The sequence below is a fragment of the Anomaloglossus baeobatrachus genome, chromosome 10 (genome assembly GCF_048569485.1).
Source record: "Anomaloglossus baeobatrachus isolate aAnoBae1 chromosome 10, aAnoBae1.hap1, whole genome shotgun sequence".
In the NCBI taxonomy this organism is placed as follows: Eukaryota; Metazoa; Chordata; class Amphibia; order Anura; family Aromobatidae; genus Anomaloglossus; species Anomaloglossus baeobatrachus.
In genome coordinates, this window is record NC_134362.1 from 98,461,505 (window position 1) to 98,488,279 (window position 26,775).

The 26,775-nt window shown below is 44.8% G+C and overlaps 1 protein-coding gene across 3 annotated transcripts; it reads left to right on the forward strand.

The window, feature by feature from the left end:
• Nucleotides 1–1,139: 1,139 nt before the first annotated feature.
• On the forward strand, nucleotides 1,140–26,499 carry ARL14EP (ARF like GTPase 14 effector protein). Of its 3 annotated transcripts, none has more exons than XM_075325540.1 (4): nucleotides 1,140–1,238; nucleotides 1,799–1,840; nucleotides 19,295–19,422; nucleotides 24,232–26,499. In XM_075325540.1, the coding sequence occupies exons 1-4, from the start codon at nucleotides 1,173–1,175 to the stop codon at nucleotides 24,455–24,457; spliced, it is 462 nt and encodes a 153-aa protein (XP_075181655.1). In that variant the 5' UTR covers nucleotides 1,140–1,172; the 3' UTR covers nucleotides 24,458–26,499. The 3 variants fall into 3 exon arrangements, with proteins under 3 accessions (XP_075181655.1, XP_075181656.1, XP_075181657.1); XM_075325541.1 differs by having other exon boundaries at nucleotides 19,295–19,413; XM_075325542.1 differs by lacking the exon at nucleotides 1,799–1,840.
• Nucleotides 26,500–26,775: the final 276 nt, after the last annotated feature.

Below are 26,775 nucleotides of genomic sequence, written 5' to 3' on the forward strand. Positions count from 1 at the left end.
TTTAATTTAAAAAAAATAAAAATAAGATCGCTAGTGTACAAACGCACACGCACGAAACGTGCTGAACACGGACATACTCTGTGTGCGGTCCGTGCAGGCACGGACCCATAGACTTTAGCGGGCTGCCGGCCAAAAACGGACATGTCGTCCGTGCAGAAAAGCGCACACACGTACTTATCACACAGACACACGTTCCGTGTGATATTACGTGTGTGTGCCATCTACCATTGAATAACATGGGTCTCCGTGTGTACGTGTCTCCGGTACGTGCAAATACGTACCGCACACGTACAAAAAAAACGGATGTGTGTTGCGCGTCTAAGATAGACAAATCTAAAAAAAACCCACTCCAATTTCCAAAAATATTAAGCTTTGATATTTATGTCTTTTGGGTTGATTGAGAACATAGTTGTTGATCAATAATAAAAAAATCCTCTAAAATACAATGTGCCTAATAATTCTGCACATAGTGAATATACTGTAGACGAAAAAAATTAACATGTCATATAGTGAAGCTTATATAAATATGAGAAAGTTCTGGTTGATATGACTATGAATGAATGACCAATCCCAGCGTCTGCTGAACATCTCTCACTGCCAAATGGGTGTGGTTTGGGGCGTGACCAAAATCTGCCCTGGCGCACATGCTTTGTCCCTCTTTTTGTTCTTCAAAAGTTGGCAGGTATGGGTACACGGTGTGGCAGAAAAAATCCAAACGCCAGAATTACGGGGGGGTTTTTTTGGTCGCCACAATTAAAATGCAATAACAAAAGATCAAAACATCGCATCTACACAAAAATTATATAATTAAAAATGTCAGCGCAAGAAGCAAAAACTAATCCATCACTGAGCCTCAGATCCTGAAAAATGAGAACGCTACGGGAGCCAGAAAATGGAGACAAAAGCGCAATTCTTTGGCCTGGACATAAAGGTGGAAATTGGCTCCGTTATTCAGGGGTTAAAGTTACTGGAAACCAAAACAAAAAGCTGCTTTTCTAGGATAATCCACTACAGTGTGTCAGAATTGCCATGGAAACGCCACAGAGCGGCCTCCTAACCACAGAGAATATGGCAGCAGAAACCGTCGCTTCTCTATACGCTGGCTCCACGCTTCCGCGTCTCTATGGTCGCGTGTTGTGCCGCACGTCACAGGGAGGCGCGTCCCCCTGTAAATGGCGGCTGCGCGAGATTCTGGCGCCAGTTATACAGGGATGCCGAGCAAGAAGACACAGGTGAAAGTGAGTGCGGCCAGAGGGGCGTAAGATACAGCGGCGGCCTGTAATGAGGGAGCGCAGCGGTGTGCACGTACACCGAGACCACTCCGTACACCTACGGGTCCCCTCCCCGCAGCGCGGCCCCTGTACACCATCCCGAGGAGCTCCTCTGTAGCGGCCATGTACCGGCGCTGCCACCTCCAAGATGGCGGCGGCGGCGGCAGGAGCTCACGGCACAGCCCTCCGGAGCGGGCGCTTGTCTGCTTGTTTTTCCTCCCCTGTAGCAGCCCTCCCATGTGTGTATTTCCCTCCATGTGCGGCTGTGTATTGCGGGACGGGCTGTAGGGGCTCTATTTATCATGAAATGATGGGACACACTCTGCCCCTGTGTAGGACTGTGTTTACAGCGGTTACTCAGCGGTGTGATTCCCGGGGTCAGAGGCGACGCCAGACTGGTGAGGGGGTACATAAAAACTGCCATTCCAGTGCGCTGTGTGAGGCCCGCTTATTGCAGGCGAAGTCGGTATTTATTTATTTATTTATACCATTTTCAAATACAAATGACACTTTTGTCTCTTTTGCAGAGAGCCGCCCTGTGGTGTTCCTATATTTCCGCCCGCATGGCCGTATGAGGACCTGATTTGTTTTTGTTGAGTTGTAATTTTGCTGTTAAATTAATTCTCAATATTATTTGTTGGTTTTTTTAAAGTGTTTGGTGGGACCCTTGTGCGAGGGCTTATTTTTTTTGCACCCTAAGCTGACCTTTTTACTCATCCCATATTTGGTGTAGATGTGATGTTTTGATCACGTTTTTGCATTGTTGTGTTTACCGATCGAATATTTTGATAAATCGGACTTTTACAAACACAGTGATACCAAATGTGTGTGTTTAAAATTGCTTTAATTTTTAACCCTCTCATGAAATGATGTACATCATATGTAGTCTTCCTGCCTTTGATGCAGCTGGCAACGTTGACAGCTGATTGAATCGTGCCTTTCAGTCTTTTCTAAACCAAAAAGATGCAGCGTTTTTGGCCCCAAAAATGCATAAAAAAAGTTTGCGTTTTTGCAGCGTTTAAAAGGGAACCTGTCAGGTAATTTGTGTTCTAACCTAGTAACCCCTTCCTACCTATCCCTGTCTTGTAATAATGTGTAATGGGAATGTCTCAAAATATCTTATTACTTGTGTACCCTATGTAAATGTGCCGGGGCTCTAGCCCCATGGGTTTCACATTGCCCTGTGGGCGTGATACCATGGATTAACATCAGCGACGTGACAGTCTCTACTTCAGATCCCGCGCTTGCACACTTACCATTCCCGCAGCCTTGTTATCCAAGTGCTTATTTTTCGTCTTCAGATGCGCTTTTTGCATGCTCAGAGGACTCCTGTGGTTCGGGTCATGCGCAGAGCACGTCTGAAGACAAGAAACAAGCACCTGGATAACAAGGCTGCGGGAATGGTAAGTGTGCACGAGTGGGATCTGAAGTAGAGACTGTCACATTGCTGATGTAAATCCATGGTATCGTGCCCACATGGGCGTGATACCATGGAAAACATGCAAACACCAACAGGGCGATGTGATGCCCAGGGGGCTAGAGCCTCTGCTCATTTCCATAGGGTACACATAAGTAATAAAACATATTTTCATACACTCACATTACACAATATTACAACATGGATGGGTAGGAAGGGGTTACTAGCACACATCACACTGCTTGTAGGTTAGAACACATAAATTACCTGACAGGTTCCCTTTAAGTCAAATTAATTGACTGGAGGGCTCAAAATCGCTGGAAAAGACGCAAAAAGAATTGACATGCTGCATCTTCAAAAACGCAGCCAAGATGGAGACAAAAAAAGATGCCCAGTGTGGACAGCAAAATAGAAATCTCAGACTTTGCTGTGGGAAGGAAATGTGTGCATTTAGGTGCATCTTTGTGACCTCAAAAACGCAGTGAAAGATAGTGTGAACAGCCTTAAACCTGCAAGTGGATTGGAAGTCCTCCCATGGCTGTTAAAGATCGACCGCAGGATCTAATGGGTTAACAGCGGGGTTAAACACGTGTCGACGGGGAGAGTTTCCTTCCCCGCTCCCATTAGCGCACCCATGATGTGATAGGCTACGTGCGCACTAGGCATTTTTTACCGCGTTTTTCGGGTGCGGTTTTGTTCAGAAAACTGACTTTGCTTCACCAGAAAAGTCTGAGTTTTCATTTTTGCTGTCTGCACACAGCGTTTTTCTTTCTTTTTAGCTGCGTTTTTGTGGTGCCCACAAACGCAGCATGTCAATTATTCCTGCGTTTTTCACTGCGGTTTTCACCGACTGAGTTCAATGAGATGTTCAAAAACGCAAATTGCAAATATAACTGCGTTTCTAAGGACTAAAAACGCAGCTATAAACGCAAGGGGTGGGTAGTACAGTGATGTGTACAGGAAGAGGATTCCTTCTGTTGATAAACAGAAGCGTGAATCCTCCCGATACCGCCACCTCTGCTTCCACCTCCCGTCCGGCGCCATGTCTGCTCCCGTCCTGCGCCATGTCCGGACGGGAGGTGGAAGCAGCTGCGAAATCAAAGGTTGGCAGTAGAAAAAAATATATACTTGCCTGTCTGCAGACTCCCGGGACACGTCTGATGGCTGCCGGCGGTCACCTGATAGTTTAAGCCGGCCGGGCGGTAAAAAGCTGGCTTCACCGCTGGACTTGCAGTCACCTGATGGCATCAGCTGATTACCGCTGGGTCCTGCAGCGATCGGACAGGAGTCTGCACAGAAGTGAGCAGGTTTTTTTTTTTTCCTACTAATGCTGATTGTATAAAAGGCGTTTATACAATCAGCTGCTGTCATGTGATTCATATCCTTCACCCTGACACATCATCTGATCACTTTGCCTTTTTTCCGGTAAACCGATCAGATGATATTGGATCCGGATTGGACATCGCTGAACTCTTGACCCAGGATTACTGCAGAGGGGAGGGGGTGTTCTTTATTTCAATAAAGATGGAGTCACTAATTGTGTTTTTTTTTATTTCTAATAAAAATATTTTTCTTTTTTTTTTTTTTTTTCCTTTACTAGAAATTCATGGTGGCCATGTCTAATATTGGCGTGACACCATGCATTTTGGGCTTAGGGCCAGTTGATAATACACAGCTAGCCCTAACCCCATTATTACCCAGCGAGCCACCCGGCATCAGGGCAACTGGAAGAGTTGGATAGAGCGCCAGAAGATGGCGCTTCTATGAAAACGCCATTTTCTGGGGAAGCTGTGGACTGCAATTCGCAGCGGGGGTGCCCAGAAACCTTGGGCACCCTTCGCTGCGGATTCCAATCCCCCATATTTTTGGTTCCCAGCTAAGTACAAATAGGCAGCTGGGGCTTGGGGGCAGCCGTACCTGCCTGCTGTACCTGGCTAGCATACAAAAATATGGCGAAGCGCACGTCGTTTTTCTTTTGTTTTTGGGCAAAAACTCCTGCATACAGTAATGGCTGGAGGATGTTGAGCCTTATGGTTCTGCAGCTGCTGTCTGCTCTCCTGCATACACTAGTGAATGGAGTATGCTGAGCCTTGTAGTTCTTCTCTCCCTCTAGCATACAATACTGGATGCAGCATGCTGAGCCTTGTAGTTCTGCAGCTGCTGTCTGCTCTCCTGCATACACTTGTGGAGAATGAATGAGAACAGATTGAAGCAGGAAATGACATCAGATGTTTGTTTTTTGTTTTTTTTTCCTCACCATTCTTTAATGGCATTGTTCACTAATAAAAAAAAAAAATGCAGCCAAAAACGCACCAAATCGCGGTAAAAACATGCATTTTTTTTTCAGCGGCCAGAAACGCAGCGTTTTATTGCCACAAAAAAGTTAGGTGCGCACATACCCATACTGAGACACTGGTGGGTTGTCAGGACAGACAGATCAGTTGATGACCCCTGTGTCTGCCATGACTCTTTTCCTGTGAACACCAGCTGCAGGCGACATTCACAGATAATGATTATTTCTGTTGTACACATGGGTGCTGATATTGATGCACTGCTCTGTACAGCACAAGCAATCGCAGCTTCAACTCCCCAAAGGTATAAAAAAAAACCACAATCAAAACATCCATCTACTCCACTAAACTATTAGCTTAAAAAAAAAAGTCAGCCTAGGGAGCAAAAAGTAAGCCCTCACACAGCCCCAGAATGAAGACCTATTACGGGGTCTTGGAGAATGGGAACACAAACAAATTCACCTCCCCACTTCACAAAAAAACTATATACATAGTATCTTTTGTATTTACCTGCCAGGTGAGTTTTACCACTCAGTGAACATGGCAAATAACCCCCAAAATTTTAGTATTGTGCTGTGGGTTTTTTTTTTTTTTTTTTTGAGGGGGGGGGGATGGGGTACACTATATTGTAAAAAGAATGGTGTCATCGAAAGTACAACTTGTCCCACAAAAACAAGCCCTCGCATGGCTATATTAATGAGAAAATAAAAAGTTATACGGTAGTTCTTGGAAGGAGGGGGAGGGGAGGAGAAAAAAACAGAACAGAAAATCAAAATTTGCCATGATGTGAAGAGGTTAAAAGGTTTGACCTAATATAACAGGACCCTTTTTAAGTAAACTTTTCCACCTCCAGAAGATGGTGTTAATATCGGAGGTCCTGGACAGGAAAAAGGTTCTCTGCCCTGGATACATCAGTAAGTTTGGTAAGAATTTCACTGTTGCTGCCGCCACTTATCTCCGCGGTCTAAGGCTATGTGCGCACTAGAAAAGTGATTTTTTTTTTTTTTTTAAGAAAATTTCTTGAGAAACATCTGGGAGTTGAAGATTACCGCACCTGCGGTAAAAAAACGCACCAAAACCGTGGGAAAAACGCATGCGGTTTTGCCACGGTTTTTCTGCAGGTTTGTCCCTGCATTTTTTTTTTATGCTGTAACTACAATAACTAATATAGATAATCGATAGATAAACAGATAATGGATAGAGGGAAAGATGGATAGATGAATAGATGGATAATAGATGAGAAAGACCTATATAATGTCCCACCCCCCTGCATATTCTAAGCTAGCACCCTTTAGTGACTTTCATGTGGCACTAAAGCAGGGGTGGGCAATTAATTTTCCCATGGGGCCGCATGAGAAATTGGGATGGTTTTAGAGGGCTGGACTAATATAATTAACTCGGAGATGTATATATATTACACCCCATATACTACATCACTACACCCACCACATACTACACCTGTAATATACATCCCTATACACTACACCTGTAATAAACTACACCTCTATATACTATACCACTATATACTACATCACTACACCCCTATATACACCTGTAATATACTACATCACTATATACTACACCTGTAATAAACTGTACCACTATATCAGTATATACTACACCTGTGATAACCTACATCACTACACCCCTATATACTACACTTGGGTCATTCCATGTCAAGTGGACTAGTGGTCCCCACTCGACCTTCTCTGATTTTGCTGAAAATTTATAAGTATGTACATGTATGTTTGAAAAGAGGTTCTGTAAATTTTTAGGGCCAGATCTCAAATACATTGGGCACTGTTGACCTTTCACTGGAGGTGGCACAAGTTGAGAAAATATTTGAACTTTTTGTACTGGGCTGGAGATCCATCGCTGAAGCAACAATTCTAGACCACTTAGACTGAACATTATGGCTTGGGAACCAACAAGATACCCAATATTAGGCTTGGGATCCTAGGCAAAGACACCCACCCTCAGGTTTCGGAACCTGCGATAGAGACCGCCCGCAGCTGGCCTTGCACGGCTATCGGCCATGGCTCCTAGGCGATGGGGCTGCCAATTCTTGAAAGAAATTATTACAGTTCTTAATAGGATTATAATACCAATACTTAGTGAATTGGTTGTGGTATAACCACCATGGACCAATGCAAGGGTTTGAATAGTGCAGTTACCATTCATTGCATATTAATAACACCATGTTCAGTGGCATTTTTCTTTTCTTAAACTGAGAGACTCCAAAAAAAAACCAATGATCCTTGTAGAGAAAAATGTGCTCTTTCTAATGATATCAGAATTAATATATTTTATGGGTACCCTTTTTGAGAAATTTTGACCTAAAAATAGGTAAAATTTAGTTGTGTTTTTTTTTTTTTAAAGTTTGTCATCATATGTGGGTGTGAATATTTCCACAAATACATATGCTTTGACCGTGATATTGCAGCAATGCAAAGTCATGTAGATGTTTGGTGTACAGAGCAAAGCACCAGTTACTATTGGTTTTTGATCTTGAGTTATATATGGGCAAAGTTAAGCGGGCTTTACACGCTATGATTTCGCTACAGCGATCTCGTTGGGGTCACGGATTTTGTGACGCACATCCGGCCGCTGTAGCGATGTCGTAGCGTGTGACTCCTAGGAGCGATTTTTGGATCGTTGCAAAAACGTCCAAAATCGCTCCTCGTTGACATGGGGGTCCACTCCCAATTATCGCTGCTGTCGCAGGGCGAAGTTGATCCTCGTCCCTGCGGCAGCACACATCGCTACGTGTGACGCCGCAGGAACGAGGATCATCTCCTTACCTGCCTCCGGCCGCAATGTGGAAGGAGGGAGATGGGCGGGATGTTACGTCCCGCTCATCTCCGCCCCTCCGCTTACATTGGGCGGCCGCTTAGTGATGTCACTGTGACGCCAAACGGACTGCCCCCTTAGAAAGGAGGCGGTTCGCCGGTCACAGCGACGTCGAAGGACAGGTAAGTATGTGTGGCGGAGGTGCACTATTTTGTGCGCGACAAACAGCGATATGCCCGTCGCGCACAAACGATGGGGGCGGTTGTCATGCTAGCGATATCGGGCCGGATATCGCAGCATGTAAAGCCACCCTTAGGCATACATTTTATGCGACACGTTTTACAAGCTACTTTGACACAAAATTGCGGCCGAAATATTGTTTTGTCATAGCCGGTAATAATTTTATCGTGTTTAGCAGCAAAAGTTGAGCTAGTATGCCAAATTTCAGTATCATAGCCAGTATAGAACTCTAATGACTATGTGCCAAAGTTTGCAAAATCCTCTTAGCTGAAGCCGCAGGCTTGGTGGGAGCTCCAGTGAAAGGTCAACAGTGCCCAATGTATTTGAGATCTGGCCCTAAAAATTTACAGAACCTCTTTTCAAACATACATGTACATCCTTATAAGTTTTCAGCAAAATCGGAGACGGTCAAGTGGGGACGATTTTTAAAACTGGTCCACTTGATGTGGAATGACCCACTTGTATTATACTACACCCCTAAATACACCTGTATTATACTACACCCCTATATACACCTGTATTATACTACACCCCCATATACTACACCTGTATTATACTACACCCCTATAATACGGGTGTAGTATAATACGTGTGTGTGTGTGTGTGTATATAAGGGTGTAGTATAATACAGGGGTGTGTGTGTGTGTGTGTGTGTGTGTGTGTGTGTGTGTGTGTATACAGGGGTGTAGTATAATACAGGTGTGTGTGTGTGTGTGTGTGTGTATAGCGGTGTAGTTTAATACAGGTGTGTGTGTGTGTGTGTATATAGGGGTGTAGTATAATACGTGTGTGTGTATATAGGGGTGTAGTATAATACAGGTGTTTGTGTATATAGGGGTGTAGTATAATACGTGTGTGTGTGTGTGTATATATAGGGGTGTAGTATGTGTATGTATGTGTAAGTTTACACATATATATACATATATATGTAGTATAATACAGGGGTGTGTGTATATAGGGTTGTAGTATTATACTACACCCCTATATACACCTGTATTACTACACCTCTATATACTACACCCCTATATACTACACCTGTATTATACTGTCTGCATTATCTTTAGGTCTGCACTAAAGGGTGCTTAGCCTTGTATTTAGCCAAAAATAAATAATTAAAAAAAAAAAAAAAAACACGTGAGGTCCCCCATATCTTTTGTAGCCAGCTAGGGTAAAGCAGACGGCTGCAGCCTGCAAACCACAGCTGGCAGCTTTACCTTGGCTGGTAATCCAAAACAGAGGGCACCCCACGCTGTTGTTTTACATTAAATACCGTATTTTTCGCTTTATAAGACGCACTTTTGTTTCCCCAAACTTTGGGGGAAAGTAGTTGGTGCGTCTTATAATCCGAATATACAAATTATATACTGCAGGGTCCAGGGCAGGTGGGGGCAGCTCTGGAGCGGTGCTGGAGGCTGGTGAAGGCTGCAGCGAGAGATCTCCTGCTCCCGCTCATATAATATGCACTGCCGCTGTCCATCACCTTGGTGCTGAAACCGCACCGAGGTGACGGGCTGGGGGAGCGGCGCATATTATGTGCCTGCGCCCCCCTTTGATGGCATATGCCCGTGCCCCCCTGTGTTAGATATGGCCTCCATGCTGCTGCTCATAGTAAAATAAAAAACGCTTTACTTACTTCCTCCAGCATGTCTCCCTCCTGCCGCTGTGATCATGCACGCAGAGATGTCACTCTGCTGTGCCAATCACATGACCGGCACCGAGAACTAGGAAGTGCAGGAGCTCAGCATCACGGAGGGTGACACGAGGGAGGACTTCACTGGAGAAGGTAAGGAAAGAGTTTATTTTACTATAAGCAGCAGCATGGGGTCATATCAAACAGTGATGTGTGGCAGCCGCGTGGGGCCGCGTGGCAGCCGCGTGGGGCCGCGTGGCAGCCGCGTGGCAGCCGCAGGGGGCCGCGTGGCAGCCGCAGGGGGCCGCGTGGCAGCCACAGGGGGGCTAATTTTAGGATGGGGGAGCTATGAGGGACATATACCCTATATGATTTGTTAGACGGACACTGGCATTATAAGACGGACCCCATTTATTAAAAAAAAATTCTCTTTTCCTTCACCAAATTTGGGGGTGTGTCTTATAATCAGGTGTGTCTTCTAAAGCGAAAAATATGGTAATTTAAAACAAAAACGTGGGGTGCCCCCAAATTTTATCACCAGCGAACGTAAAGCTGACAGCTGTGGTCTGTTTTTCTCAGACTAGGGAGGTCCACCGTTATTGGACACTCCCCAGCCTAAAAATAGGCCACAGCCGCCCCAGAAGCGGCGCATCCATTAATGTGCCAATCTTGGCACTTTGCCCCAACTCATCCCATTGCCCTGGTTAGGTGGCAAGCGGGGTAATATATGGGGTTGATGCCAGATGTGTAATGTCACCTGGCATTAAGCCCTGGGGTTAGTGATGTCAAGCGTCTATCAGATACCCAACATCACCAACTCAGTCAGTAAGAAATAAAAAAATAGACAACAAAAAAACTTTTATTAGAAAAAACACTGCCCAAAACAGTCCCTCTTTCACCATTTTATTGAAAAGAGCAATCGACACCAGGTCCGGTGTAATCCAATAAGGGGGTCACACGACGATCCATACCTTAGTCACTGTCCCATTGGCTGGGAGAGCAGTGCAGTGACCTGAGAACATAAATAGGTCAGCCCAGGTCACTGCAGGGGATGATGAGCACTGCCATCAGGAGGTTAGATGAGATCATTACCTGCTGTGACGATCTCTTGCTCTCCTGACATCAGCGCAGTCACTGACTTCTATGTCCGCCGCGTTCTCAGCGGTATCGCGAGAGCCCGTGACGTCAGCTTGAGAAGCTGCTGATACTGCAGTGCAGGCAGCCACGGGGCTGGCAGGGAGCGGGACACAGACTGCACGGGCACTCGACGTAGGTCACACGGAAGTGCTTCCGTGCGGCGTTGAGGGAGTGTGATGTGTTTGTGTGTTTACTCTTTGCTCCGCTTCCTCTTCCTGTCATAATGACATCACTTCCCTGCAACACGCAGGCAGTGATGAACATTACTGCGGCTATACCGAGGGTATACCGCACATCATTTGCTACCTGCGGTATTTTGTGATTAAATTACAGTGAATGGAGTGAAATACCACAGGTACCTGCGAAAAAGAAGTGACCTGCACATTTTCTCAAATTTTGCGGAAAGAATTTTCTTGAGGGAAAAAACAGTGTGCACAGCTATTTTTTTTTTTTTTTTTTCTTTTTTTCCCATAGGTTTTGCTGGGACTTGTCTGCAGAAAAGTTAGACATTTCTCAAGAAATTTCTGCAGCAAAACCGCAGGTAAAAACGCAGTGTGCGAACAGGGCCTAAGTGGAAACTCAGAGCAGCATTTAAATAGCACAACCCCGTATCTTTACAGCAGATGATGGCTAAATTATTCAGTCATCATCTGCCTCTAACAGGCACAGGTGGAATGGAGCTGCGTCTGCAACAGTTAACCTGTTAAATGATGCTGGTAAACTGACAGCAACATTTAACAGTTGCGTGCGCCATTACATGTGAATGATCATGGGGTGCTGTTGGGCTGCCATGACAGCCAGGGGTCCACTGAAGACCTCCATGCTTGTTAACAAAAATTCTCTTGTGAAAGCCAGTGTTTAGCTGGTATTCAGAGAGGAGACCGGAATTTTCGCCATACCTTTTTATGTTTGTCAATATAGCGGTATGAGGGCTTTTTTTTTTTTTTTTTGCAGGACAAGTTGTACTTGTGAACGACACCATTCATTATGCCACAGTGTACTGAAAAGCGGGAAAATAAATTCTGCTGGTCTCTATGCCGTTCTGGTCGTCTTCTGCATGGTTTTTACGTGCTGGATCGCTGCAGTTTTAACTAGGCGAGCCGGAGGTCACTTCTCATTCTAAGTCTGAGAGCCAGAACAAGGACCTCATAGACTTAAGGGCGCTTTACACGCTACAATAAATCTTACGATGTGTCGGCGGGGTCACGTCGTAAGTGACGCACATCAGGCATCGTAAGTATGATTGTAGCGTGTAAAACCTCCGTGCGATTGAAAATCCGTTCATCGCATGCACATCGTTCATTCCTCAAACATTGAACGTGCGGTTGTGCAATGTTCCCGAGGCAGCACACATTGCAGTGTGTGACACCCCGGGAACATTGAACGACAGTTTACCTCCATCCGCGGCTCCGGCCGACAATAAGGAAGGAGGTGGGCGGGATGTTTACGTCCCACTTAGCTCCGCCCCTCCGCTTCTATTGGCCGGCTGCCACGTGACGCCGAACGTCCCCCCCACTCCAGGAAGTGGACGTTCGCCGCCCACATCGAGGTCGTATGGACGGGTAAGTACATGTGACGGGGGTTAATCGTTTGTGCGGCACATTCAACAAATTGAACGTGCCGCATATATGATGGGGGCGGTTACGATCGCATACGATATCGTATGCGAAATCGTAACATGTAAAGCAGGCTTTAGATTGGAGCTTGTGACCGTTACCTCAGATTTTCTTCAGTCACAAGCTGAGGTCACAAGATTGCAACACAGGACCGGAGTACTGCTGGAAAGAGCGAAGGACTGTAGCTGATAAGTAATTTACTAGAGGCGAGGAGCTTGGATTAGTAATACCACTCTAGCATTGCTATAAAAATAACAAAACCCTGAGGTGGTGCTCTAAACTCTACACGACATTTGATGTACCTGTATGTCATGGTTGGGGGTTCCCCAATGATCACGCGTTCACCGTGTTGAGCTTGGCTTGCGTTACATTTAATTCCCGGTTCTCAAAGCCAGAAGTGGTGCCTGTACCGTCCTGAGCTGTTTAATCCCCCAGAAGTGCCACAGTCAATATTGGTCACAACATTAAGGCTATGTGCGCACGTTGCGTACAGTTCACTGCAGAAATTTCTGCAGCGATCTGAAGAGCACATGTGCGCTTTAAATCGCTGCAGAAATGTCCGTAGTGAAGCCGATTCCATGCGCTCTCCCTGCTGCTCCTGCCATAGACAGAGCAGGAGCTGCCGGCAAAGCGCACGGAAGAAGTGACATGTCACTTCTTAGAACGGAGCGCTTCGGCAGTAGCCGAAGAGCTGCGCTCTAAAACGCCACGTGCGCACGGCCCCTGCACAATCTCCATAGACTGTGCAGGGGACGCAGGACGCATGCAGTTACGCTGCGCAACAAAGCGCAGCGTAACTGCATGTATTTGCGCAACGTGCGCACATAGCCTTAGGAGGATAAGCGAGGCAGTGTGTTACCTCTCCCATCCAATCTGCTTCCCCACAATGTCCTCACAAGGGCCTCATTGTAGCAGTTGCAACCAGTGGTCATGGGTTGTCTGGCTACAACAAGCCTATTAGACCATGGCAGGAGCATGGTCTAAAAGACATCTGTCAGTGCAGGACTGACAGGTATAATGTATTGCCTTTCTAATGCTTGGCAATGCATTAGATCAGCCATCAGATTTAATGAAAGTTAAAGTCCCGTAGAAGGACTAAAAGGGGGAAAAAACAATCCCAAAATAAAGAATAAAAAAAATAATGCATATTAATAAATATGTATAGTTATGTAAATGCTAAAATAAATTATTGGTATCGCCATGTCCGGAACAACCCGACTTATAAAACTGTCATGCTATTTAACCCCTTTAGTGAACACTGTACAAAAAAAAAAACTGTAGATAAAAATGGTATTGCTGAAAACGTCACCTTGTTCCGCAAGAAAACAAGTCTCCAAACAACTCCATTACTAGAAAAATAAGTTATAGCTCTCAAAATATAACAATGCAAAAACATTTTTTCTCTAAAATATTTTTTGTGCAAATCATTAAAGATATATACATGGTATTGCTGTACTTGTACTGACCCTACTGTACTATCAACACTTTTACCACATGGTGAACAGCATAAAAAAATCCTGACATACTGTTTTATGTTAATTTTGCCTACTAAAAATCAGAATAGAAAGTGATCAAGAAACATTGTACCTAAAACTGATACCAATAAATAGGCTTTCTTGTCCCCCCAAAACAAGCCCTCACATCAATGCAGAAATACATAAAAATTAAAAGCTCTCAAAATATGACAGTGCCTATTTTTTTTTTTTTGTTTTTTGTGTGTGTATATGTATATGTATATGTATATCTCTTTAGTGTGATGTCAGTAAACATAAAATAAAATATAAATCCGTTATGGTTATAATCACACTGATCCAAAGAATAAATCCACCTAATCATTTATATTGCACAAGGAATGGCGTAAAAATAAATTGAACTGATTCTTGACCTGCTTTTGATTCACTTTGTCTCCAAAAGATCACAGTAAGGCTTGGCTCACATTTATCCTGCGCTCTACACTGAGAACTTACATTGGGTATTACGTGTAAATCTCTATCCTAGCAAGTAAGCAAGGGAACCACTGATTTGTGTTCCTTCCAGGACAGGGGCTCACAATTTGTATGGCAAATAGCACCAGTGAGATTATATTAAAATTTTAACCTTTTTATTTTATTCCTTAAAACACAATATTAAAATACCAAAGGTTTGACCATGCAGGTCACAAATCACACACTGCCCTGAGCTGTATATAAAGCTCAAAAGGGCTATAGATATGTCCCTTGGGCAAGGTAAACAATGGGTAAACAATCATGTGTTGAGAGCAAAGCGGGTTAACACTCAGTGGATAGCACATAATCATAACGACAGTAGTTCCATTATGTCCCTGGTCGAAACATAATGGAACTACTGTCGTTATGATTATGTGGTTAAATTTTAATATAATCTCACTGGTGCTTTTTCCCTAAATCTCTATCCTACATACCGTATTTTTCGCTTTATAAGACGCACTTTTCCTCCCAAAAATTTGGGAGGAAAATGGGGGGTGCGTCTTTTAAAGCGGTACCGGGGGGGTCCTGTCTGAGGCGATCGGGCGGCCGGGTGCCTGTGGCTGCATGCAAGCGGCCGGGTACCTGTGCTTGCGTGCGGTGGCAGCCGGGTACCCGTGGCTGTGTGCGGGCGGCAGCGGGTGCTGTGTGGGGTCGGCAGCCGGTACCTGTGCTTGCATCCGGTGGCAGCCGGTACCTGTGCTTGCAGCCGGGGCCTGTGTGCGGGCGGCAGCCGGGGGCTGTGTGCGGGCGGCAGCCGGGGGCTGTGTGCGGGCGGCAGTCGGGGGCTGTGTGCGGGCGGCCATGGGTACCCGGCTGCCACCGCACGCAAGCACAGGTACCTGGCGGCTTGTACGCAGGGTGGGTGGGCAGCCTGCTGGCTGCCACTCTGTGCATGCGGGGCGGGCGGCTGTGCAGCATGTTACCAGTTGTCCGCGGTCCCACTTTCAAATGATGGCGCCGGTGGAGCTCTTGGATGAGAGCTCCATCTGCGCACGCGCTGCTCCGGGCGCCATTACTTGAATCGGGACCGCGGACACACTCCACCATTGAGCAGTCCCTGCCGCTGCCACCACTGAGCAGTCGCCGCCGCTCCCACCACTGAGCCGCCGCCACCACTGAACTGGGACCGCAGACACTCACTGCACTGGCCTGCTGCACGGCTCACCCGCCACGGCTGCTTCCGCCACCACGGACGCCACGGCACCTGCAACCACGGACCCCGCTGCCACTGACCCGCCGCGCCTGCCAGCACAACCTGTGCCTCCGCTTCACCACCACTGCTGCCCCCCTCCGGTAAGAACACCAGAGTATTAGACGGACCCCATTTTTTTTCTCTTTTTTTTACTTCTAAGTTTGGGTGCGTCTTATAAAGCGAAAAATATGGTAATTCAGACATGCCCCTAATGGATGATTTCTTATACTGAGGGAGACACTATGGACCCTGTCTGGACTATAATCTAGCTGTGTCCCTCTTTTTAGGCTTACAAAAAGTGCATTTGGGCACCTCTGTAAAGGCAGACACCACTAAGGAGAGACCAAACGGTTCAATTCAAAGTAACTGCTACCTCATCTGAACTGCTGGTTTCACGTATTTAGATGAAAACCCCAATGTAAGTGTTCAGCGTAAAGCAATGGCTACAAGTGATCTGATCCAAAATGCCACCAATGAAAGCTTCAGCCCAACCCACAAAAAAAGTCCCCATTCAGCTCCATCACTTGTTAACAGAAATATTGGTGTCCACATTGCTGGTCTCAAAGGCTCTGGAAAGCGGCATGGTTCCCACTAAAAGAAATCTAGCAAAATTTGGGATCATAAATCCAAATGTCCACATTCCTGAGGAGCTGTGGCCACATATTCGCCACCGGAAGCAATGTCTTAAGTGATGGCTGTTACCTGGCCCACAGCCAGGAGTGGTTCCCACACTGCCCCTGGCTGTTTAACCTCTTAAATGCTGCAATTAGTAGCGATCGCAGCATCAGGGAGACGGAGTGCCCCTAGTAAGCAATCAGAAAAAAAATTGTCTCAAAATGGTACCAATAAAAACTCCAACTCGTCCTGAAAAAAAACCCCTAGTGCTCACATTACTGTTCGCAGAAAAATAAATAAAAAAAAAAGTAGCCTTCAAAGTTTGGTGATGCAAAAAAACTTTGTAAATTTTGTAAAAACCTGTATAAATCTGGTATTCTTATTGAGCTAACCTGAGGAATAGTCACCTAATCACTTAGACTCAAATAGTAGTAAAGCTAATTTTTCAACTGCTGTGTTTTGCCTCCAAAAGATCACTGTAAGGCCCCCTTCACACGTCCGTGAAAATCACGCACGGTTTTCACGGACGTGTCAAAGGTGCGTATTATCCTCCGTGTGCCGTGTTTATGGCAGACATGTGTTATCCGTGATAACACACAAATGGGAACTTTCGGTTCACCTGTCCCTGGTCGTTGCTGTCCGTGGTGCTGATCTGCGGTCTCCGGTCAATTGACAGCAGCGGCAGAGAGAGCAGTGCTGCAGAAGGTGAGTATAGAAATTCTTTTTATTTCAGACACATGTTTTCTCCGGTGCATGTCACACAGATCACATCTGGAGGGTGATGCCAGATATAAACGGACATGTCTACGTGTGGAGCACACAGGCACACATATGCACGTGTGCGCAAACCCATTGATTTTAATGGGTCTACGTGTGTCCGTGTCTCCGGCATGTGAGGAAACAGACCAAACACGTGTCAGAGACACGGACGTGTGAAGGGGGCCTAAGACGGCTCGCATTTATCCTGTGCTCTTCGCTGTGTGCCTGCACCATAGTTTCTATGACACAGCTCGCATTTATCCTGTGCTCTTCGGCATAGTTTCTATGTAAATCTCTGGAGAAAAAAGTGATTCCGACAAAATTCACAGCTGAAAATTCACTGAGGCAGAGGGAGTTAAGGCCCTGTCACACACACAGATAAATCTGCGGCAGATCTGTGGTTGCAGTGAAATTGTGGACAATCAGTGCCAGGTTTCTGGCTGTGTACAAATGGAACAATATGTCCATGACACTGCAACCACAGATCTGCAAAAGATTGTTCTCTGTGTGTGATGGGGCCTATAGTTTAAACTCCTGTCTGGCCTCTGTTCTGGCGGTGTCCATCTTTTTAGGTGTGCACAAAAGTGCAGTCAACAGACTGAACAGAGGCCGGAGTAACTTTGCTGCCCCATAGAACCATTCAGTTTATCTGGAGTTTCCGCTGAATCGCGTATTTCAGAGATGTAGATGGAAACCCTGATATAAGTGGTCAGCATAGAGCACAGGATATATGTGACCTAATTTAAAATGGTTTTGGTTTCAAGTGACTCTTGAAAGGGAACAAATCATCAGGATTTTCGTATATAATCTAAAGCCAGTGCTATACTGGCACTATCAGGCTGATTCTATACATACCGGTAGTGGTCAGCTCAGATGTTTAGGTTTTGAAATCTAAGAAAGTAAAGTTTAGAAAATCGGCACCTTCTTGAGTGACAGCAACTGAGGAACAGATAATAGCGGGGGGGATGTGGGGGGTATTAATACTGATTCATTAGCATAAGTTTGACTACCTTCCCCCCCCCCCCCCACCTTTCCTCCCCCCCACAGCAATTATCTGATCCTCAGCTGCTGTCACTCAAGAATCTGCTGACTTTATAAACTTCACTTTCTTGGATTTCAAAACAGAGCTGACCACTAATGGTATGTAGAGACTCAGCCTGATAGTGCCAGTATAGCACTGGCTTTAGCTTATATATGAAAATCCTGGTGGTTGTGGATGCCATGTCACTTAAAGGAAACTAATAAGTAATTTTTCCACCACCAATGGTGGATGTGCGTATAAATATGTAGAAAGTTCTTATCAGATTTTATGGTCCATTTTTAACTGTTATCCTTGTGAAAATGAAAAAGGGGATAAAGCAATAATTTTTGTGTTTGGGGGGGAGGGGGGTGTTTTTGTGTTTTTTCTCCTTTCCCACATTGCTTTAATTTCTGCGAAGTTCCATATTTTTCGGATTTTAAGATTCCCTTTTTCCTCCCAAACATTTGGAAGGAAAATGAGAGGTGTATCTTAATATCCAAATGTAGCTTACCGGAAGGTGGAAAATGGGCGCTGTGCTGGCTGCGGTGCAGCGGGTGAGATGCTCTGTTGGTGTTGGTTGCGATGGGAGATGTGTGGAGCAGGGCAGTGTGGCAAGTGAGAGGCTCTGTCTGCGGTGCAGCTTCAAATAATGCTGCGTGGAGTCGGCACGTGCGCAGATGGAGCTCTCGGCTCAAGATCTCATCTGTGCACGGGCCACCTCCGGCCCATTGATCTCCCACAGTGGAGTTTAGGAAAATGGCTCCTAGAGGTGGTGCGTGTAGATAAGATCTCAACTTGTCATCGAGCTGAGAGCTCAATGTCAGCACGCACCGATTCGGAACGCCATTTCTTTGAAGCCCATACTGCCGACAGAGCATCTGGTACACCCACTGCTCCGCCGGCACCACAGTCAGCATCACCCTCCTGTGACAACCCGCCCCCCCCTCTCTGGTAAGACACCACCAGAGTATAACACTGACCCTTATTTTTTGTTTAAAAAAAAAAAAAAAAAATGGTACCTGCACGGTAAACATACTTAAATGTAGTTTTAAGGGGTTCAGTTTTTAGATTGGTGTCACTTTTGGGTGTTTCATATAGGCCCCTCAAGCCACTTCAAATGTTGTGTTCTTCCTAAAAGAAAATTGACTGAGTACAGTATAAACAATAATTGGTAATAGTAATGTCACCTCAATGTAAGACCACAAGGGTTTAGTTGGCCTATGTTATCCTCCGTTACCCTGAATTGTGTCGGGGTCTTTCAGCGCACTACTACACTTTGATAATGTGCTCATATGGCTTTATGTGTTTATTAGTTTATTCTTACATTTAGGGGCGAGCTGCCAAAGCCTTGAAGTCCCTGCAGTTTGCCAACCCAGGGCGGCAAACAGAGTTTACACCAGAAACCAGTACGAGAGAGAAGAGGCGACAGACAAAGACATCAGCATCCGGGTCAGATAGGTTTGTGTTTGGTGTGTCCTTTCCAAGGGGTATTTCCATCTCTACGTAATGGCATATTGCTAGGCTATCCCATCTTTTAATGGTGGATAGTGTAACCTCTGGGACCCCATTGATCTTGAGAGCTTTCGTCTGCATGAAGCATGTAATCTACTCGGATGGAACAGCCGCAGTTCTGTGAATGGGGTATCGGTGCTACGGACCTTCCTCTCAGGATCAGTGAGGATGCAGAACTGGACAAAGGAGTTGTCCCATAAACAACATTTATCACTATACAGGATGCATATATTATCAATAGAGGCGTGACTGCTCTGGCCACACGGCAAATGAGCGCCTATCACATAGTTCCCTGGTGTGAACAGAACAGTAGTGATCATGTGCTGCCGCTGCTCCCTTCTCACTGGGAGCTTTCTCTGATTTTAGTGAAGAGCTCACCAGCTGGACACCCAGCGAATCATATGTGCACACGCTGCAGATTTGGTGCAGAAATCTACACCTTCCGGCAGAAAAAAAGGTGTGTGTGTGTGTGTGTGTGTGTGTGTGTGTGTGTGTGTGTGTGTGTGTGTGTGTGTGTGTGTGTGTGTGTGGTTTTTTTTTTTTTTTTTTTTTTTTTTTTAAATGCGCTTTTTAGTGAAGTCAATTGCTGGAAGGGCTAAGGCATGGGTCCCCAATTCCAGTCCTCAAGGGCCGCCAACAGTGCATGTTTTCAGGATTTCCTTAGTATTGCACATGTGATAATTTAATCACCTGCACAGTTGATGATTCCAACACCCATGCAATGCTAAGGAAATCCTGAAAACATGCACTGTTGGCGGCCCTCTAGGACTGGAGTTGGGGAACCCTGGGCTAAGGGTACTTTCACACTTGCGTTTTTTCCCTTCCGTCACAATCCGCCCTTTTGGAAAACCGGAATCCATTAACTGATTCCGCTGTTTCCCATAGACTTGTATGGATGCCGGATTGTGCCAAAAGTACCTGCGATGCTTCCGTCGGCCGACGCTGTGTTGCTTCCGCCGGGCGGAAGGAACGCAGCATGTAACTTTTTTGAGTGGCGGAATCCTCTATTTTTCACTGCGCATGCTCATATATATATATATATATTTTTTTTTTTTTATCACAGAAACTTTATTTTGTCTCTTGGTGGCTGAGCGCTCAGCTGAGCGGCCGCTTGCATGTGAGAGCGCTCAGCTGATTGTTCACAATAGTCTGCTGCCGGTAAAACTGTAAAGAAGAAAAAAAAAAGCTTTCCGTTGTTTTGTTGCGTTCGTCACACAACGCAATGCAACGGATGCCATTCACCGCAAGTATGAAACTAGCCTAAAAAAATTTTAAAAAAAAACCACGCCCCAACAATTGACATGCTGCAGATTTTTTTTTTTTTCTACGTAAAAATCTGCACCAAATCTTTAAGGAAAAAATGCAATGTTGGCACAGCACTTCAGAAATATCAGACTTTGCTGACTTCAGGAGTGGCATGCAGATTTTGGGGGAAAAAGTGTCAAAATATTGCAGTGTGTGCACAAGGCCTTACTGTCATCTGTCCTGTGGATTGGTAATGTTGTTTATTGGACAACTCCACTTACTGAGATGGAAGTATCTCTCATTCTCCTTCTGATATCTTGGTGCTGGGTCTATGACTTCTGCTATATTTCTGGCTTTGGTTGTGATTAAACTGATTTCTTAAACACCTCCAGTATTTGTTACTTCTATGTTTTGAGTCCTGTCATTGTTAACCGTTAGTTTTCTTATGCAGAAACTGGTGTGTAAGTCACCAAACCACTTTGCCATTTTTTTTTTTTTTCGTTTTTTCTCTTGCCCATTAATTGATGTCTCTTGGTCTGGTAATTGTAATCCCCTTGTCCCAATGTGCGAAATGTTATCAGTGAAGGCTAGTGGCGGTGTGCATCTGTTCACATATCTTATTAATTTTGGAGGTGCAAGTCAGTTGTTTGATATTTGCTTCTTGGTAGGTCTGTTATTCTAGAAGTTAGAACAAAAAACATACACTGGTTATCAAGCCGTGCCATAGTGTGTACATGGATAGAGCCAAATACAGAACATAAATGCAGAAAAAAGGAAGAAAAACTGTACAACGGCAATTTTGTGAAATTAGAAAATGAGTTTGAGTATTTAATATAAACAGGAAAATTGCATAAAAAAAGGATTAAAAGGGACTTTGTTGAGAGGACCAGTAGGAGGCGTACTCACTCCACAGCTCAGTGGTATTGTAAGAAGAAATAGAGTGAAAGAGACATTAAAATTGCAGCTAGACAAAAGCACCATACAAAAATGTCCACCAGCCACCACTTACAAAGTTAAATGTAAAAGGCTACTGCCACATATCATAGAGATTAAGTATCCAAGGTAAAAAAAAATTGTGGTATTTGGAGGACATCAAGCAGGTGCAATTGAAAAAAGCAAAAAACCTCAAATTCAGTAATATGACATATACCTGAGTCGTGGAGTGAGGATCCAGGAAACCCCGACCTATAGGTTTCGATCTAATGCCCTCTTCCGGGGGTCTGTTATTCTGTAAATTGCTGCTTCAGTTGATTCTCTTTATTATGTTTTCCGATGAGCAATGACTGAGCAGTAGTCCCAGTGGATTGGTATGGATTTCGCCTCTATACATAAGGCCCAGTTGTGTGCATACTGGTTATACCGTTCCTTAGCATGGAGTCGCACAAACTACAGATGCTGCAGCAAAGGCTCCATCACGTGTCAAATGAGGTGTTGTGTATGTACAGTATATCACAAGTGAGTACACACCTCACATTTTTGTAAGTATTTAATATCTTTTCATTGGCTAACGCTGAAGCTATGACCCTGATGTAATGTTAAGTAGTCTAATTTTCAAACTGTACACTTGTGTAAATTTGGTGCCCTCTAAACTCACTATACAGCCATTAATGTCTAACTCGCTTTCAACAAACCATACACCCCTAAGTGAAAATGACCAAATTGTGCCCAATTAGCCATTTTCCCTCCTTGGTCTTATGTGATTCATTAGTGTTACAAGGTCTCAGGTGTGAATGGCTAGCAGGTGTGTTTATATATGGTTTTATCACACTCTCTCATACTGGCCACTGGAAGTTCAACATGGCTCCTCCTGGCAAAGTATTTGCTGAGGATCTGAAAAATAGAAGTGTTTCTCTACATAAAGGTGGCCTAGGCTATAAGAAGATTGCCAGCACCCTGAACCTGAGCTGCAGCACGGTGGTCAAGACCATACAGTGGTTTAACAAGACAGGTTCCCCTCAGAACAGGGCTCACCACGATCGACCAAAGAAGTTTAGTGCACGTGCTCAGCGTATCCAGAGGTTGTCTTTTCAAAATAGACATACAAGTGCTACCAGCATTACTGCAGAGGTAACGGGTGGGTCAGGTCAGCCTGTCAGTGCTCAGACCATACGCCTCACGCTGCATCAAATTGGTCTGCATGGCTGTCATCCCAATAGGAGGCTTCTTCTAAAGATGATGCACAAGAAAGTCCAGAAACAGTTTGCTTAAGATGAGCAGATTAAGAACATGGATTACTGGAACCATGAGACCAAGATAAACTTATTTGGTTCAGATGGTGTCAAGCGTGTGTGGCAGCAACCAGGTGAGGAGGACAAAGACAAGTGTCTTACTACAGAGAAGCATACTATTGGAGTGTCATGGTTTGAGGCTACAGGAGTGCTGCCGGCTGTGGGGAGCTATAGTTCATTGAGGGAGCCATGCATGCCAACATGTACTGTGACATACTGAAAAACAACTTTATTCCCCCCCCCCCCCTTCCCCTCCCCTCCATTCAGGAAACTGAGCCACTGCGCAGTATTCTAACATAACCCCAAACACACCTCTCTCTGCCCTGCTTAAGAAACTGAGGATAGATGTGCTGGACTGGCCAAGCATGTCTCCAGACCTAAACCCTATTGCGCATCTGTGGGGCCTCCTCAAACAGATGTTGAAGGAGCACAAGATCTCGAACATCCACTAGATCTGTAATGTCGTCATGGTGGATGGAAGAGGATCCAGCGGCCCCTGTGAAGATCTAGTGAACTCCATCCCAGGAGAGTTAAGGCATTGCTTGAAAATAATGGCGGCTGTGCAAAATATTCACACTTTAGCCACAAATTGGCCATTTTCATTTAGGGTGCATTCACTTTTGTTGCCAGTTGTTTAGACATTAATAGTTGAGTTATTTAGAGGGTACCAAGTTTACATGGTTATACAAGCTGCTCTACACCTACTATTTTATATTGTATCAAACTTTAATATCTGCAGTGCACAGTAAAAGCTATAATATATTTACAGAAATGTGAAGGGTGTTCACTTTTACTACACAAGATCCCATCCAAATGCAGACACATGTTGCAAAATCTACAGTGAATCACATAGTGAAGTGTCAGGCATTTTCGGTACATATTGCATTGCTCTGGTTGTTCCTGTGTGCTTTGTATCTTTTTAGTGTGGTATTATTTTGTTTTCGTCCACTAGATGGTAGTATAGTATAAGATAAGCTGTTTGCGGTGAGCGAGCGAGTGGCTAGCCCGGACCTCCAATGCCTTCTGTGCATGCTCAGGCTTGTGCTCCTGAGGAGATAGCTTTTGAGTTACAAAATGGCAGAGAGTATCTTGGCTTAGTGCATAACAGCTTCCATTGTCCTAAGGAACTTATAGCTGTGGGATCAGATCTGCAAGCAGGTGAATTTTGCTCCTCAAAGCCTGTCACTTAGAATAAACTGTGGATACTTGCAGTTGTCCAAGATGTATTTCACATAACTCTATTATATGTGACTAATGATTTTTTTTTTCTTTTTTCTTATAGACAAACCATACCATCAAAGAATAAAGTCTACGATAGCCAAGGGATCCTTTTAGCCAACGGCATGGATCTATGTGACTGTTTGGATGAAGACTGTATGGGCTGCTTCTATGCCTGCCGGAAATGCGGCTCCAACAAATGCGGCATCGAGTGCAGATGTGACCGCAAATGGCTTTATGAACAGATTGAAATAGAAGGCGGAGAAGTCATCCGTAATAAACATGTTTGATTCAGAGCTCCCTACTCTGTCTCTGGATGAAGACTCCCGGCGCTCCATCACACTTTTATTTTCGTCATACTCCAAAGCAAACTAAACGGTCCCAGTTTCCTCAGTGTTTTGGATCTTGTTCTCCTAAGTTTGGTCAGGGTTAGTTTTTACCATAGAAACCTGATGGGAGGAACTCGAGCTTCTGTCAGTCTGGCTTGATTTTGTTTTGATAACTTATGACATGGATGAAAGTCGTACATTTGGCTGAGGTGTGGAGAAAAATTGAAAAAAGACACATCTTTGCTTGTTTTATGACTTTTGACTTGAGAATTTATCTGTGAGGTCTTCTTTTTTTTTTATTTTTTTTTTATTTTTTTTTTATTAATTCTCTTAAGATATGATTTCCCTCCGTGTAGGCCGATGAGCTTGAAAGGATATTTTTGATACTGCATCACCGTTTTAGAAGGGATTGGCAGTATCACAACTTCCTTTTTAATAGCGGTGTTTTGGGCACTGTGGTTCTCTTCACACATGCACTCTGTCTCTCGGCATTATTTTGGTATCTATATAATAGTTGTAGAAATGCCTGGCCTTGTGTATGCCGGCGGCCGTGCAGTGCGGTGGCGCCTTCATTTTCTGTACACAGCGCCTCTCCCATCCAGACTCTGTAAACACTCCTGATCAAGTGAATAGAGCCACACTATGGGAGCTGCACCAAAATAGGGTGGTGGTGTGATACAATTTTCCCCTTCATTCTAGTAAGCCATGGGGGACCTAGCAGCTGAACACTGCAGTACTCCAAATCCAGTTTTTGACATTCCTGTGCCCCATAAATACAAGGCAGCACACACTTCTGTAATATCCTACGTGGCATCAAAATGAGAAGTTCAGCTTTTGTCCCTATAATGTATTACACCTGCGGGCTGTCCTTCCTGACTTTCCCAGCAGAGGGCAGTATTGGGTAACACATCTGAACAGTAGAGATATTAATGTGAACAGTGCTGCCCACAAATGAGGATTTCACTAACCCCTGATACGTTTCAATTTGTAATAACATTTCATATGGCAGCGCACGCTATTGAGTGATCGTCTTTCTCTGTCTGGCCGAGTTCTCCTGAATAGCAGGGGAATCTATTTAACACAAACTTACACTGAATCATAGTATAAAATGCATTCCTTGGTGAGAGGTAAGATAAAAATATTGCTGACCGCTGCCAGAATGAAAAGCAGAAACCTGAAAGAGCACCTTTTTTTTCTTTATACTTTTTTTTTTTCTTGTATTTTTTTTTATCTAAAATTGCATGTTTAAGGACTATCTGAGATAAAAAAAAAAAAAGTGGTTTGCTCCCAGCCTCCACAAAACCGCTTCAGCTTTGTGTCTGTCTGGTACTTCAAATAAATGGGATGCACTGCATGTGAGTAGTAATATGGATAGATATAAAAAATAGATACAATCACTGCTGCCGAAATGTTTGTGTTCAGTTTATTCTCAATCAATGTTTGTTACAGTTTTTGCAGAAAATGTGACTGTAATTTTTGAGACAGTGTATGAAATGTTTCACCTTGTCTATACCAGCAGGAATGATACAGGTAATGTTTTTACAATCTGTCACCATTCTTACCTGAAAAGGTACCATATAGCGATGAGCGAACGTGCTGCCACTGCTGGATTGAGCATCGGGGTACTCTGTCTCTCGCCTGAGTATCAAAAGTGCTTGAGTGCCATGCTTGAGTCCCCGCCCTGAATGTCTTGCGGCTGTTAGAAGGGTCTATATAAGACCTGGGGGTGCGATGCTCAACACACAGTCCTCTGGAAGCAGGTAGGAGAGAGTTGATGTAGGAGGGAGAGCTTAGCTAAGAGCAGGCACTTGGGTGGTGTTCAATTGCTATTGCCGGGTAGTAACGACAACTCTTCTCAGAGCTGCCGGCTCAATGCTGCGCTCAGCGAGACACGGCGGCACTGATGAGTGTTGTTGTCACTACCAGGCGCCTATGAACAGCTGTATTACTGCTGCTCAGTGTTGCCAGAGCCGGGGAGTTTTTATATAAATTACTTTACCATGTGTGGGTTTTTGTTGTGTGTTATTTTTTTTTTTCCCCCTTATTATTTAGTAATGGGGGTGTTTGATAGACTCCCCTCCATTACTAACCCCTGGAATTGGTGCCAACTGACATTAATCCCCCCAAAAACATACCAATTGCCCCTACACCAGGGCAAAGTGCCAGAATTGGAGCTTCGAATGTGATGTGCCAATTCAGGAGCGGGTGCGGGCTGCTATTTTTAGGCTAAGAAGGGGCCAATAACTGTGGCTTTTCCCAGCCTGATATCAGCCCCCAGC